Source organism: Fragaria vesca, linkage group LG5, assembly GCF_000184155.1.
Source record: "Fragaria vesca subsp. vesca linkage group LG5, FraVesHawaii_1.0, whole genome shotgun sequence".
NCBI classification, from domain to species: Eukaryota; Viridiplantae; Streptophyta; class Magnoliopsida; order Rosales; family Rosaceae; genus Fragaria; species Fragaria vesca.
Window position 1 is genome coordinate 22534259 of NC_020495.1, and position 16269 is coordinate 22550527.

At 37.4% G+C, this 16269-nt stretch overlaps 3 protein-coding genes across 3 annotated transcripts in view; 1 reads left to right on the top strand and 2 right to left on the bottom strand.

Moving 5' to 3' along the window:
• Positions 1 to 4350: 4350 nt before the first annotated feature.
• LOC101294375 (LRR receptor-like serine/threonine-protein kinase GSO1-like) lies at positions 4351 to 6792 on the top strand. The gene has a single exon (XM_004301671.1). The coding sequence runs from the start codon at positions 4351 to 4353 to the stop codon at positions 6790 to 6792; it is 2442 nt and encodes an 813-aa protein (XP_004301719.1).
• A 1178-nt stretch (positions 6793 to 7970) lies between these two features.
• Positions 7971 to 12765, bottom strand: LOC101302753 (probable receptor-like protein kinase At5g47070-like). Its single transcript, XM_004300252.1, has 4 exons — positions 11717 to 12765; positions 10121 to 10381; positions 9109 to 9231; positions 7971 to 8897 (listed from the first exon to the last, which is right to left on the bottom strand). Exons 1-4 carry the CDS (start codon positions 12056 to 12058, stop codon positions 8463 to 8465), a joined length of 1161 nt encoding a protein of 386 aa, XP_004300300.1. The 5' UTR covers positions 12059 to 12765; the 3' UTR covers positions 7971 to 8462.
• A 2639-nt stretch (positions 12766 to 15404) lies between these two features.
• Positions 15405 to 16269, bottom strand: part of LOC101303038 (novel plant SNARE 11-like) — a 5667-nt gene continuing 4802 nt past the window's right edge. The window contains exon 10 of the mRNA XM_004300253.1: positions 15405 to 15690. Coding sequence (XP_004300301.1) covers positions 15601 to 15690 — 90 coding nt within the window. The 3' untranslated portion in view covers positions 15405 to 15600. The remainder of the gene's footprint in view (positions 15691 to 16269) is intronic.

Consider the following 16269-nt stretch of genomic DNA (forward strand, 5'->3'; position numbering starts at 1 on the left):
GACTGGTAATTGTAATAGGGATACGATTGACGATGGGGCTAGAACAATGGGACTGCAAAAAATGTGTAATAGTTTGTTTAATCATATGGTTGTGAAGAACCTAACAACTGCAGATTCTCTCTGTGCAAAACTATAAAAGAAAAGTTTGGATTACATTAATTTATTTTCAAAATTGATTGGTGATTTTGATGAAGATGCGATTGACAGTGGTGCTAGAAAGAATGAGACTGCAAAAGGTTTACAGAAGTCCATCCATGGTCACTATGCAGCCATTAAAGTAAAGAGAAATGGAAGTAAAGAGACCAATCGAACTTGACGCAAAGAGATCGAAACCCTAAATTTTGTTTTTTTTTTTCTTAGAGTTAACGGCAAATTAACCGTGGTTTCCATAGAAAACCAAAAATTGATGAAAATGTGATGTGTCAAATGTTGTAGCCTTTAGATTAAATAAAGAGCTTAGATTTTATAAACTTTAACTAACTTCACACCTTGCTCACTTTAAAGAAGCTGGATTCCCAAAATCCTATATCAAATAAAGGCTTCTTTCTCTAGTTTGAATTTGTAAAATTGTTATTGTTCTCCAAAAAATCAAAACGTAGAATGGAAGTGTTCAAGCGAATAGATTACTCAAAACAGTTTTATTCGAATGGTCAAATAGTTCACTTTCATTGGGTTTCTTATAAACTTCTTTCATCAAAATTGTAGAGCTCGACGATACGAATTATATGCTGGTATAAGCTCTTTATATTCCGGGCAACAAAGCTTCTCTTTAGCTTCCCACTTTCATGTTGTAATAAAAACTTGGCTTTCTCAGTAACTTTTAAAATAACTAGAGTTCCTATTTAATGTTCAATTCCAGACATCTGAATGAACGTATTATAACCTAGCTTGATCATGCATGGTTCTATTATTCGTCTGTTACAATAACCATCGCTAGCTGTGTCTTTTTTCTTCAATCCAGATTAGATTCCAACATTTATCACTACGTACGTATGCCCTTATTTTTCCGATGTAGTGTCACTAGTGTGATGCATGTATACAGAATTACAGATGTGCAAGTTTATCGTTTAATCTTAGTTAGCTCGAGAGTCAGGGGTGTTTCTCTTGGCTTCTACTTTTCTTAGTTCCCTTGCTACTCTCATCTCATGATGCTAGTCTAACTAAACATAGTCCATATTCCATAAGAGCAAATGCAACAAATGACTATTTGCATGGGTTAGACTGAGAGGTTGGACCAAAAACTGCATCCAACAGCAAAAAATTAGACTGGGTTGATGTTGGGCCCCATATAGAACCTATCTTGATGGACTATGGTCTAGGTTAAGGATTAACTCATGTCTCACTCCAGAATCAATTTCTCCACAGGGTCCACGTGAGACTAAATTGCACATGAGAAGTAGACATGGGTTGACAGCTTTTTCCAAATAGCTCTTTAATAGGTCGTTCAGATCAAGATCTGATGGTCCATATAAAATGTGAATAGTAATTGGTCTTATAATCAATCTTGTTGTTGTATTGTCGAACAAATGATGAATGACTGATTTAGATAAATAATGTATTATTCGGGTTGAAAATTGGTCCAACCCATCTAAAATAAGTGCATTTGCTCTAAGCACCATACCACCAACAAGCTAGGAGCAATCAATCAATAGAGCAGGAAACGTAGTATTAATTTGGAAATAAATTCGGGTAGCTGAGAGCAGAGAGAATAGTTTCCTGACTGAGAAATTAATGCATATATTGATAAGATCAGATGGGGCCGCTTCTGTTGCGGACCTTTGACTTGCGGACCATTTACGGACTTTTAAAACGTGTCCGTTAGATTACATGAGAGGCCTACAAGTTGATGAGTACAACTCTTTCCCGTGTGGTCACATGCAGCTGAACACAATCCTCCCCCTCTCTCTCTTCAGGGCATCAGAGCTCCCAACCCACAGCTAGACCTCCTCCAACCGCGTCGGCCACCGCTGCTGACCTCACTCCCATGGCCAGAAGAATCGAAGAGAGAGAAAGCTAGGGTTAGGAGGAAGGAGAAAGGGAAGAGAGAGAAAGAAGGGGAGGAGCAGAGGAAGGGGAGGAGGGAGTAGAGTGATCAGAGGGAGAGGAGGAGGAGGAAGAGGAAGAGGAATGAGAGAGAGGATTTGCTTGCGGCGGAGGAGGAGGAGAGGGGTTTGGGGTTGAGAGAGGAGAGGCGGTGTTTGGAGGGAGTGGCGGAGGAGGGGGTGAAAGGGTAAAGTGGGTATTGGCGGGAAGTGGTGGGAGTGGTGGAGGTGAAGGTGGTGGGACGTTGAGGGAGAGAGAGGCGGTGGGGCGGTGGTGGTGGTGGTGGTGATCGGCCATTTTGGGATTTTTGTGGTGTTTGGGTTGGGAGCTCTGATGCGCTGAAGAGAGAGAGAGGGAGGGGGGGCAGATTGTGTTCAGCTGCATGTGACCACACAGGAAGGAGTTGTACTCATCAACTTGTAGGCCGCTCATGTAATCCAACGGACACGTTTTGAAAGTCCGTAAATGGTCCGCAAGTCAGAGGTCCGCAATAGAAGCTGCCCCAAGATCATATAGCATGATTAATGTACCTAACCGAACCGCACTATTCAAAGTTTCAAACCCCATGATAAGTAACTCAGCTGCTGTTTCGACTACGTAATTTGAAAAATTAATCGTTTTGCTTCAAGAATATATACCATCTTCATCATAATCATTTTATTCAGTATCATGAGTAGTGCTTGGACATTGCCTCTGCTATTTCTTGTTCAGGTGTTGCAAGCTCCAACCCTATTGTTCGTTTTATTACCCGCGCGCGTTTTGGTGCCAAAGCTGTAAGTTGGCCAAGGTAGTGTTTTGAAGATCAAAATGACTTGATAGATAGATGAAAGGCAAAGGTAATGTTTTGATAATTGACAAATAATGGATGGTAGGAACAACCTAAGCTAGTGCTTTAAATTAAACAACTGTTTTGTATATAAGAGCATCTCTAATAAGAAGGTCAAAATGTTTATGTCAAATTCGAATTTGACAGCTGCGGTGGCAATTGTCATTTTAGACTAATTTTCACTCCAATAATCATGCCAAACTTAATTACTATTTTATTATATTTATAAGTAAAAGAAAAACTGTACAAGCCTGCAGCAGTTTCTGGGTTAGAACTTTGAAGAATGAGGAAGGAGAGAGAAAGCATTAAAGAAAGAAAAGACCAGATGCATTGGTTGTGTCAAATTTGACACAGCTCTTAGAAATTGTCATCCATGTGGCAAATAACATCTCCATTGGAGATGAATTCTTTGTGTCAATTATAGCTGTTGAAGAGCCACGTAGGAAATAACAATTTGGTTGGAGTTGCTCTAAGTCCTAGTACGAGAAACATAAAATGATAGAATTATGGATTAAATTCAGTTTATCCCCTCAAACTTTAGGGCTAAAATCAGTTATGTTTTTTTTTATTTAATCAGTACTTCAACTTACCCTTAAATTTTAANCAAATCATCAACTTCTAAATTTCTAAATTTCATCTAGTATTTATTCATGCGTATTAAGGTTGGANACAANAAGTCTACTATTATTTTAGTATTTTGGTACCTTCTTAACTTTACCTTAAAACCCGAAAAACCCTTAACTTTACCCTTTTAGTTTAACCTTTATTTTTTACTTAATTTTACTTACCTTTAACTTTTTTTTACTTACTTACTTTACTTTAACGTTTTTTCCTTTTTTTACTTTTTTACTTTTTACTTTTACTTTTACTTACCTTACCTTTTTTACTTTTTACTTTTCTTACTTACTTCTTTCTTTTCTTTACTTNTTCTTCTTCTCTCTCTCTCTCTCTCTCTCTCTCTCTCTCTCTCTCTCTTAATCCTTTTTATTTTTGACGGAAAGAGGAATTTGAATTTGGTAGAGAAGAAAAAAAATATGAAGGTTAAAGAAGAAAAAAAATTTGTTACATGGGTAGTTTGGGTTTTCAACCAAAATAAGGGTTAAAAACTAAAATGTGGGACCTCTTGTCAGCTCCAACTCAACACATGACATCACAATCATAAGAAAATTTGAAATTTGGAGTTGACTGTTGCGATTTAAAAGTTCATGGATGAGTCTAATTAAAAAAAAAGATGAGAGACTGAACTGATTTTAGCTCTAAAGTTTAAGAGAGTAAACTGAATTTATTCTACCAAACAGTTCACAGTTGTGACCAGTTCAGACCACAAGTCCATAAGTCATACGTGTTGGGTCAATCATCCTCCAATTCAAACATATATCTTTCCCCTTCAAGGAAGCTAGATATATTATATATACTTCACTTCGCGCACAGTCTGCATATCATCTTCAAATTCTTCATATATAATCATGTTAATCAGTATCATGAGTGGAGGATCTATGCAATATTCTGTTTTGGTTGGCCTTGTGTGCCTGGCCATTGCCTCCTTTTCTAGTAGTGTTGGAAGCTCCAACAATACTTTCTTGTGCTTGGAGAGTGAAAGGCTTGCTCTTTTACAGTTTAAACAAGGCCTTCTATCCGATTACAAATATAATGCTCTTGCCACTTGGGAAAGCACGAAAGATTGCTGCGACTGGAGAGGAATTGCGTGTAACAATCATACAGGTCATGTCATCACTCTTGATCTCTCTTTTAATTTTCTAAGAGGTGAAATTCATCCTTCACTACTTGAATTGCGATATCTAGAGTACTTGGACCTTAGTTTTAATGATTTTGGAGGTATGATGATTCCCGTCTTCATTGGCTCTTTGAGTCAATTGAAAGAGCTCAAACTTGGAAGAGCTAATTTCAGTGGGCATGTTCCTCCCCAGCTTGGAAACCTCTCTAATTTGCACACTCTTGATCTTTCCAATAACGAAAATGTTAGTTCTGAAAATGTTGAGTGGTTGTCTCATCTCTCTTCCTTGAGATACCTGAACATGTCATGGGTGAATTTGTCTGAGGCTGTGAATTGGCCACAATCTTTGAGCAAGCTCACTTCATTAAGAGAGCTTAAGTTATCTCTGTGTAACCTTCCTGATGTCAATCTAAGCTCACTTTCTAAGAACGCACTGGAGACCTTGGACTTGCAGAATAACCAGTTCTGGGGTTCACTTCCAGAACTGACAGGTTTTTCCAAGTTGAGAGAGTTACTCCTCTCCTCTAATAATATATCCGGGTCTCTACCCGAGAGTGTCGGGACACTCTCTAGCCTTGAAGAACTAGATGTCAGCATGAATTCTATGACGGGTGTCATCACAGAATCCCACCTTCGGGACCTCTCTCGTTTACAGTCTTTGAAACTTTCTGGTAATGGTTTCTACATCAACCTCAGCTCTCATTGGGATCCACCATTTCAACTTACTAGTTCGTTAGCCCTCTCCTCTTGCAAGCTGGGCCCAGCTTTTCCGAAATGGATTCTGAAGCAGACAAATATTACTGAGCTTCATCTCTCTAATGCTGGAATATCAGGATCATTACCTGATAAGTTTTGGGATCTATTTGTCCACTTATATTCGTTAGATCTCTCCATCAATCAAATCTGTGGGAAGCTGCCGAATCTGTCAACAACAATATTTTGGGTTGTTGACTTGTCTTCTAATCTACTTTCCGGTGCAGTGCCATCATTTCCTCCGACGCTTAGGTTCTTGAATCTCTCGACCAACATGTTTTCTGACCTCTCGTCTTCCTTTTGTGCAACGCGGGCTCCATATTTGGGTTTCATTGAAATTTCTGATAACCTATTATCAGGGGAGCTTCCCAATTGTTGGATGCAATTCTCAGGATTGGGATTATTGTTTTTAGGAAAAAATAAATTATCAGGGAAAATACCAAGCTCGTTGGGCAATCTAAAGATTATGACTTTATTGAGTTTAAAAGATAACAACTTCTCAGGAGAATTGCCTTCGTTAGAAAATTGTACTGAACTAGCGATGGTTGACCTTGACAACAATAACTTGTCGGGGAGGATACCAACATGGATTGGCCAACGCCTAACAACTTTGATGTATCTACGCTTACGCTCCAATCAGTTCAGTGGAATCATACCTTCTTCCCTGTGCAATCTAGCCACCATTCATGTTTTGGACCTCTCTCACAACAATATTTCAGGAGGCTTGCCACGTTGCTTGAATAACATAACCGCTATGGCGGTTGATATTGTATTGGGAATGGGTGTAGAACTCGTATGGAAAGGAATAGAGAGAGAGTTTGGGAAAAATCTTCTGCAGGTGAGAAGCATTGACATTTCAAGCAATTCTTTGGTAGACGAAATTCCAGAAAGTATCACAAGTATGGAAAAGTTAACATCACTGAACCTTTCAGGAAACAATTTGATCGGAAAGGTTCCTGAAAACTTTGGAAACATGAAGATGTTGGAATCTCTTGATTTGTCCAGAAACCAGATATCTGGTGGAATACCTGCAAGTTTTTCAAAACTAAACTTTCTTAGTGTCTTGGACTTATCACACAACAACTTGTCAGGAAGAATTCCACTTGGCACCCAACTTCAGAGTTTTAATGCTACTGTATATATGGGAAATTTTGGACTTTGCGGACCACCGTTGACACCAAATTGCTCGGAAAATGGAACAACACAAGCTGATGATGATATGAAAGAAGATGATGATGATGGTCTCATAAGCCTGGGATTTTTTATCAGTACAGTGCTAGGATTTGTCAGTGGATTTTGGATAGTCTGTGGGAGTTTGCTGCTGAAGAGCTCTTGGAGATACGCCTATTTCAAATTCTTAGATGATTCAAGAGATTGGATTCATGTCAAAACGGCTGTGTACAAGGAAAAAATGCAGAGGAGACTTCAAAGATAAATGGTACACTACTCTAAACTACTTTCACTTTTTTCATGTGTTTATGATGTCTGTCTAAATGACTTATAGTATATCTGCTTATCTTTTGGAAATACTGTTTTTGACTGTCATGCATTTGTTTTGACAGGATGTTAGGAAATTCTGGCATCGAGGGGAATGAGCCTAATTACCCCAGAACCAGAGGAATTCAAGGCTTAATGTGGAATGTTTTCGTATGTTGTTGCTTTCCTTTTCAGCAAGAAATAAATCTTATGCATGATTATATTGATAATTGTGATCCTTTATGTACTATGAGCTAGTATAAGCTCTTTTGGTTCCGTGCAACAAAAGTTCTCTTTCGCTTCCTAATCTTTCATGTTGTAATCGAAGCCTAGCTTTCTCGGTTAGTTTCAAACTAACTCGCTGCTATTATTGTTGAATTCTAGACATTTGAACGCGTGTGTTATATAACCTAGCTTGATCATGCATGGTTCTTTTATTCATCTTTTACTAGATTTCTATAATAACTATTGCTGGCTGTCTTTTTACTAGATTTCAGCATTTACTAGGCAAGCCTTTCTTTTTCTGAATGGATTTAGATGCAGACTTAAATATTGTCTTGCTGGAATACTCAATTCACATCATAATATGTATTGTTAAGTTCTAGTTTTGTAACTGAATCTCTCTTTGAAGCAAATCCCCATAAAATTTCTAATCTATCATCAAAGAAATGCACGATACATGTTTGCAATTGACTTAAGATCCAACCACGTACTTGTCTGATCCGCTACAAACCATTACCTCGAGATACATAATTAAGGAGGGTGTTTGTAAACTTATCATGTAAACTACTTGACTGGCAAGGCTCCTTAAAAATTTTGGTCACTTGAAGATGATAGTTTCTTGATTTGTCCAGAATCCAGTTTTTTGGTAAGCTTTCGAGCTTAAAGTTTCTTAGTGCTTTGGACTTACTATAGAAGAACTTGTCAGGAAGAACTCTAGCTTCATTGTTTTAATTCCTCTACATATTTAAGAAATTGTGGACTTTACAGCCACTGCTAAATCCATAATCCTTCGAAGATGGGACTACTCAAGATCCTGGAATCTCTAGTGGCAATGAAAATGACAAAACCAATGGTATTAGAAACCAGTGGTCATAGCAGCTTTGCTTTCTAAGACAAGCAACTTAAAACAGATGTATGTGAGAAATTTCCTCAAATTTACATACATCGCTTACCAGTAAACAAGCAAGGTCACGTTGTAACAAGGCTTCCAAATACTATCAAAATCAACTACCCTTGTCCCTTTTTAACGAGTACATGATCTGGTCTTTCCTCATTTCATTCACTCCCTCTTTTCTGCAGGTTCAGTCTCAGAAAACAAAAAATGGAAACAAATAACCATCCAATTTTTCCTCGAACCCCCTCAAGAAGTACATGCACCCTCCCGAGTAGATCATACAACCCTCATGTTGGACCAAAACCCCTAACTTCGGTTCATATGAAGGTGTAAAAACAGAAAAGGCTAAAAATATTTGAATTCTGAAAATTGCAATTTTTACAAAACTTCCCATCTCCCCACTTAGCAATTAACCATTTCAGCCAGTTAAAAAAAAATCTAAAATTTTAAATAACGTTCACAGCAGACACTATTAATAATGCTCTCATTTGATGACAGGCTTCTCTCTTATATCACCTCAACTTGGGGTTCTTTTTACCCAATCTAGACCCAGATGCCCCAAAACTGTTATTTACAGAGTTGGTACCCTTTTGTGAATCTTGTATAGCTTGCTTTAAGATCTCTACTACCTGAATCATCGTTGGCCGGTCTTTTGGATTCTTGTTCAGGCAACTATCTGCCAACTTGGCGATTTTCTGAGCTGCATCAAAAGAATACTGATCTCTCAGGAGTGGATCTATTACCATGCTGAACTTTTTACTGTCTGCAGGGTACTGTCTAACCCAATGAAGAAGCTTCTGCTCTGCTGTTGGTCGGTTTCTTTCTAACACACGCCTCCCAGTGATGATCTCATACAGCACCACACCAAAACTCCATAGGTCACTATGAATGGAAAGATGGCCTGTTTCGACATATTCCGGGGCAGCATATCCATAAGTCCCTACCACCTGATAACAAAAGCAAAATACAATATGAACATCATTCCAGGGAAATTGTGAAATAGTAGCCAACAACCAGAAAGGTGAATAACAAATTATGCAAATTGTCCACTCAATACTGCAATTGAAACCAAATACTGCCAGCCTCCAAATGAAGTTGACAAGGAGTCCTAAATGAATTTGGGCTGGTAGTAAACCAAGTCATCTATTATCTACTTACCGCTGTCGATACATGAGTACGGTCACCCTTTGGCCCTTCTCTAGCAAGCCCAAAGTCTGACAGCTTCGGCTTAAAGTTCTCATCCAAGAGCACGTTGGAGGATTTGAAATCTCGATATATCACCTATTCAAACAATTCAACAAAAAAAGGTTCAAAAAATTATATAGAAATTCTTGTCTTCAGAAAAATAAAGCCAATATCTACCATCCTTATATACACTAAGCCAGTGTCTACCATCCTTAAATACACTCTTCAGCATTTGGATATTGATGGCTAGAAGCAAAAATAGAAGATGGCTTTTGTTTCAAGCTCACAATTAGAGCTGAACCAAGCCCATGATGTAGTATTATACAATTGAGTGAATTGACATTTAAGCACAGAAAGCATTTTTAAGTAGGACGAATTTAAATTTTTCCCCGGAATTTACTTTCAGCTACAGCAAAGGAAGATTAAGATCCGGGGATAGTGTGTTGAAGTAAAAAGGGGTACCTATTAACGCACTGTGGCACAAAAATTACAGAATGATAATTTTGTTCATGCTCCCTTTATATTACTCTCAAGTTTAATGTCCAATTTCAATGTACTGGACAGCAAAATGGCATTCGGAGGTTTTGAACTCAAGAGCTCTTATACCATGTGACACAGCCACAGGGTCCCAACAGCTAAAGCTTTTAGAGAACAGACTATATGAAGATAATGGACAATTACAGAAGTGACAGTGTCCACCAATGTATGTAACTGAAGGGAATTATAATAGTAGTAGATACAATTTAAGTTCCAAACCTGAGATGCCAATGCAGTAAGCAAGTAAAGATGTATAACATTCCACTGATTAATTGTGGTTCTAATACTTCACTAGCTAAAGCAGGTCACACTGATTTTTGTTATTCCATTTGTCAAATTAACATAAATGAGTCTCATGTTCACATGATATGATAGTTCTACATTTCAAACAAACTGAAAAGAAAACACATGGTCAAACACAGGCCAAATAAATGAAAACTTTATTCACCTGGACTTCCAGTCCCTCATGTAGATAAGCCAATCCTTGAGCAGCACCAAGCATTATTTGTAACCTCGTTATCCAAGGAAGAGGCTTCAATGCCCTATTGAAAAGATGATCTTCTAAACTCCTATTAGGCATATATTCATACACCAATAGCCGTTGGATCCCTCTTTCTCCATCTACAGAGCAATATCCTAGAAGCTTTACCAGATTTGGGTGATTTACCACACCAAGAAATTGAACCTCTGCAAGCCATTCTTTATGACCCTATATGAAAAGAATAAAAAAACCATAACTAAGCTTGATAACTTGGATAAAATCATAAAATGATAGATAGGCAGTAAGGCACATAATGTCTCCAAAGTGTGTGTTTAAAGAAGGATAACTTTAACTTAGAGTTGAAGATATGCAAATCTTTCTCAACTATTCAAAATACTCATGAGATCCTTTTTCTACACAGACCAATATCATCTCAGGGGATTAATCATTACTTTTATCTATTCTCAAATGTTAATTGCTATGCCCAAAAAATTTATTTTCAAGGGAAAATCTCTTACACAGACCAATTTCATCTCAGGGGCTTAATTTATATTCTTTAAGAGCAAAAATCTCTTTCTTCGGTAACTGGTAAGAGCATTGTCAGACAAAGGGTAGCTGCATAATATGTTTTCCAGCTGAGATAAACAAGTCTATTTAGCATGCATGAAATCCATTTGCCTAGTATGCACTTTCCTTTTGGTCCTTGCTAACACAACAAATGATGATATTCTCTTCACATTCATAGAGTTCCAGCACCAGACGGACTCGAATGTCCACAATTGTCATAGACCACAGAACTACATGTAAGGGTCATTAATGTATACCACAGAAATTCCGTGACTTGATCTATCCTTCACATTCATACATCTCTTAACTTCAATAGAATATATCATTTTGTCGCATTTAGTCTCTTCTATGTCCTACTCACTATAGCACATTCTCTACTGCTCATCTGCTTCCATTTCATTCCATACCAATTGGCGAAGAATAAGGAATAACAGGATGAGTTGGTAACCCCATTCCCTTTCTTCCTCCCCACTCTACTATGCCTAGTGCCTACCAAATTACCAATGTATTCTGGGATTATATTGAAGCAGTATACAGTAAGAACTGAACATTGTTTCCTACAAATCCAACGAAAATCTAAGTTCAACTGACAAGCTAAATTAACATGTATATAAAATCACAGAGACCCCAATAAATTAACTATACAAACCACATGTACTAATCAAATAAAACCCATATGTCTTTTAACAAATGCAAAACAGGGCCCACTGCTAGAAGTATAGTCAAACATGAAGATATATATAACTATTATTTAGGAATATTTCAACCCCAAAGAACAATCTACTATAATTCAATATCCAATATAACAAGTCTTTCATATCAGAGTATATACCATTCAATGCTCCCATCAAAATCACTCCACATCCAAGACTAAGAAAACCAACCAACCAAGTAGTAATGGAGAAAAACCAAGTGGAAGAAAAACAAACAGAAAAAAATGGAAAAATTAACTATACAGTTAAAGTTCCCTAAAGTAAATGAAGATAAGAATTGGACCTGTAAGCTATGAGGATTCAACTTTTTGATGGCAACCAAAATTGCACTACCCTTTCCATTTTTGGGCTTGATCATTCCTTTATACACACTCCCAAAGCCTCCTTCACCAAGCTTCTGCAATCTGCTGAAGCCATTTGTTGAATCCCTGAGCTCTTGGAATGGGAAAACTGTCAAATTCTGCTCCTTCTCTTTGTACAATTCTGGTATGCTTCTTGGTGAAGGTAGAGATTTCGCGGCACGGTCTAATACAGGAGCCAAGGAGTCGCTATTCTTCCTCAAATCCGGAGCTGACTCCGATTCCTTTTGTTTGTTCTTGGATTTGAAGGGAAAGAAGCACTTCATTTCTTGATGAAAAGCTCAAAAACAAAACACAAGGCTCTGTTCTCAAATTGGGTATGTGATTGAAATTGTAAAAATGCTAGCTTGAGCAAAAAGAAGAGCTCAAAAGCTGAAGCAGAGAAAACCCAGAAAGAAAACAAGAGGAAATGGCAGAAACTCTGGTGAAGTGAAAAGCTTTACAGAAAATGAAGAAATTATATAGACAATGAAGCAGAGAAGGAAAAACCCCGTTGGTAAATTGGATAGAAACTCGTACACAAAGACAAGCCCGGATCGAATTTGAAGGTCAAAGGACTCGAAGGAGTCAAGGACTGGATAGGAACTGCAACAGAGGACAGAGAAATGGAAAATATGTGAAAATGTGAAAAGTACAGATATACGAAACAAAAGTGTTGAAGTCCTCTGTTATGGTGAACAGAGTGAAAGAGACAGAAGTGAAACACGGCCCAGATGATATTTCTACCTACGAAAACATGAACCCTTTTCAAAGCTAGCTGTATGAGCACCTGTGTTTCTTGATTCACATTTAAAAGAGAAACCGATGAGCGGATTTGGGGTCTTGGTCGTTGCGCGTTTGGTTTGGTCTCAAGAGAGCAGAGGCTTGACTTTATGGGATTGTCCTTTGTATAATTTTCTTGGTGGTCAATCATCGAAAGCTAGGAGAACTGTTGAGGAAGCTCAGATGACAACAGTTTCCGGAAACAGTGATCTGTGATAACATGTGGTTTCTGTGTGGATATGGAACAGTGAAGTGACGTATGCGTCACTGACTCTGTAAACTGGGAGGTGTTCACATTTTAACAATTATGACTATTACCACTGACGTATCCGTGAAGTAATTGCAGTCGTCTACTCGTCTTTGATCGGATGATAGTCAAAACGTCAAGAGCATCCAGGGAACCGATGAAAAAATGCAAATGTTTCCGCTACTACTTGTAACAAGAAATTCTTAGGTAGGGTTCGTACAAATAACCGATTGAAATGTAAAAAACTTTCTAACGTAGAATCGATAGAAATATAAGAAATTTTCTATTGTGACGAGTGTTTATCTGTGCATAAAATATCATGTTCAAATTCGATTTACCGGATTTGTTTTTGAATATGTTTCATTGATCTATACAACCTAGGGTTTTGTAGCTAAACCACCTACAATGTGATTGAGTTGATATTGCTTGACTAAGGCTGTTTAGCGCCAATTAGGACTTGATATGATATGTTATTGTCATGTCACCCATGACTGCTTCCTGATCTTTTTCTTGTTCCATTGGGTGCGTTAGGGCGGTTAGGCTTAGGCTTATGGGTATGACCGTATGGGTTCGATTATTGGCCTGGATTTTCCAGATGCGTGTCCATATGGTTACACGGAAACATTCTTATGTCGGGATGCATTTTCTTTTTGTAGAAAACAAATGCAGCAGCAGCCGCCTATAAGAAAATGCATGTGTTTCTTTTTCTATGTTAGGCTGATGATCTGACCCTAATATTGCGCAAATATTATGATCACATAATCAATTATGCCATGAGAAACTTGTATGTGAATTTTCCAACTAGATGCGGTAGGCCGGTCCCGACGCCGGAACCAAAATAATACCTTTTTAAAATTGCTTCAAGAGCCGTCATTAGAGCTTCTAAGTTCTAGTATACCGGAGACATAAGGTATCAATATCAAAATCTGGACCATATTTGGGCGGTTGCCGAGGCAAATTCTATTACACGTAAACAAATATGCTTTATTTATATCTATATTTGAAAATATAAATATGCAAACTGGAAAAATCTACAAAGTATTATCATTTATTAAAAACGAGGGAGCTCTTCTAGTGAGGACTCTTAAGTTAAGGACTAATTGAGAACTTTTCAGTTTATGGTTTAAAAGACCGATCACATTTTGACATCTTATCTGTTCAGTTTTTAGGTTTATATGAGTAGATCATTTATACAAATTTTCAGAAAAATTGGTGTTCGTTAAGATAACAAACTAGATCAAATTAATGGACGAACCAAATTTGTCAAATATGAACCGTTCAAGTTCATAATTGATAAATCACACTTACAAAATGCCTTAACAATTTTCAATATAGCTGAAAATTTGAAGAAATGATTTACTTACAAATACCTATAAACTAAACGGTCAAGATGTGGATATAAAATCGAAATGTGGGATAAGCCGAAAAGTCCTCAATAAGTCCTTAACTTAAGGGTCCTCACTAGAATGGCTCCTTTGAAAACGATACCGGAATAAGCAATACATTTATGAATATAGATTCATACGGCAAAACTGAGAGCAATCCGCCTTCATTTTTATCATTAAACTAATCAAAGCTAAAAATGAATGATTAATTTTATCTCAAAAGACTTTGACGCAAGTTTAAGCTAGATCTAACTTGAAGCAAACGTTGTAGCTAATGCAATTGTAAATATTAGTCACTATTCTTCTGTTGTTGCCTGGAGTAATGGACTCCTCTTCTTAAATTGGTTCAATTTCGATATCTATGGTTTAGGTTGTATTAAAGTTTTTTTTTTATTGTAATTTTGTGTTTCCCTCTGTTTTCGTTTTTCTTCATGGAATAAAAGTTTAAGCCCGATCAACCATAACTTTTCATACACTCATAGTTTCACCCACTCCTTTTGGTCACCTTTATAAGAAGTGGGCGCACCTCAATGATCTATAGTTCCCTACTATGTAACTGTGTAAGTCTGACTCTTCATCCCCCACCACGAGGGGTTCAACTTGTGGGAGTCAAATGTCGAGGTTAGACTGTTTCGTGAGAAAGCAAGAAATGGAACTAGACCAGAGCAAGAAATGGAACTAGGCCAGATGTTCGTACCACGGAAAAATAAAAAAACAAAGATTCCTTTCCAAGTTTCCATGATAACATAAGATTAGAAAAACCCCAAATTTCTTTCCAGCAGAGATGAAAAGCGAACCAATGATGCATTTGGAGATCATCATTCTTTCTTTGAGTTGAAACTGCTGCTCTCTTTTCTTTAAGAATTTGCACACATCACACGTGTGAGAGCTCAAACCAATACCACAGACGCAATTTTTGAGTTCATACAAGCTCAAATGGAGTTTCTCACTTGCCCGAAAAAATGGTCGACACGAAAATGGTAATTTGTTTGGCCAAACCCACTTCAAAAATATATTACGTTTATGGTACATCAAGAGGTTTTAGTAAGAGGGGCTACAAAATCAGAATCTGTTTATACAAGGTAACCAAGGTATAAACCAATACAACCTAAAATGCACTGGAAGTTTTCCTCGCTTTAATAGGGAGAAACTTTCAAGGTCGGTGTCAAATAAAAAATTGATTATACAACATGATCTCAGGGAAGCCCATGAACAAGGCACAACAACAGTGATGAGACTAGCTTTCTGGAAATTGAGCCGGTATCTATAGCAACTTAATGGGAAGTCATCCATTACCTGCTCTATAAAACAGGGCCAAGAACAGCATCACAAGCTAATAGTCATCTGACCATGAATGCACATCGTCTTGGCATTCTTATCATATCATTCATTGTCAACTCTCTTCGAACTCTTATCAACAAGGACTCCACAGTAATTTGCGGTTCATCACAGGAGGGGCCAATCCAGGAATATCTCGAATGTCTTTGTTGTTCGGATGAACAAGCTGAAAAGAAAAAAAGTATGATAGTTCAACTATATATCGACACAACATAATAAGAAGTGAAATGAGAGTTTTTTTCTATTCTCTGCTCCCCTGCATGGACAAACCATTCTTGTCAAATTGCTCAACGCAATTTGGTATGAAAATATTCACACGACTGTAAAACCTGATGTATGATGGATAAAAGACAGGAAATATTAATCTATGCAAATATGTTCATTCCTTAATGATTTCAAAAAAAACTTGCATCAAGAATAAATTAGCAACCATACTTCCAGAATAGCAAACAATCATTGATAATCTTATTTTTATCAGAAACGAACAACAGCCCAAAGGCTGTATGTACTTAAAGGTTAAGAATAGGTTTTCACCATCAGAATGCAAGTGCACTGAGTGACTTTAACGACAAAAGAAAATGATAAGGTAAAAGGACAATCCTCTAATCCATGATGCTATATGTCATTGATGTCCAGAAGTAAAATGGAATTGCGGATGACAAACCAAAATCTTACAAATGTAAACATTGGCACAAAATAGAAATAAAAAAACTAATATATGTACACACACACACATATATATATA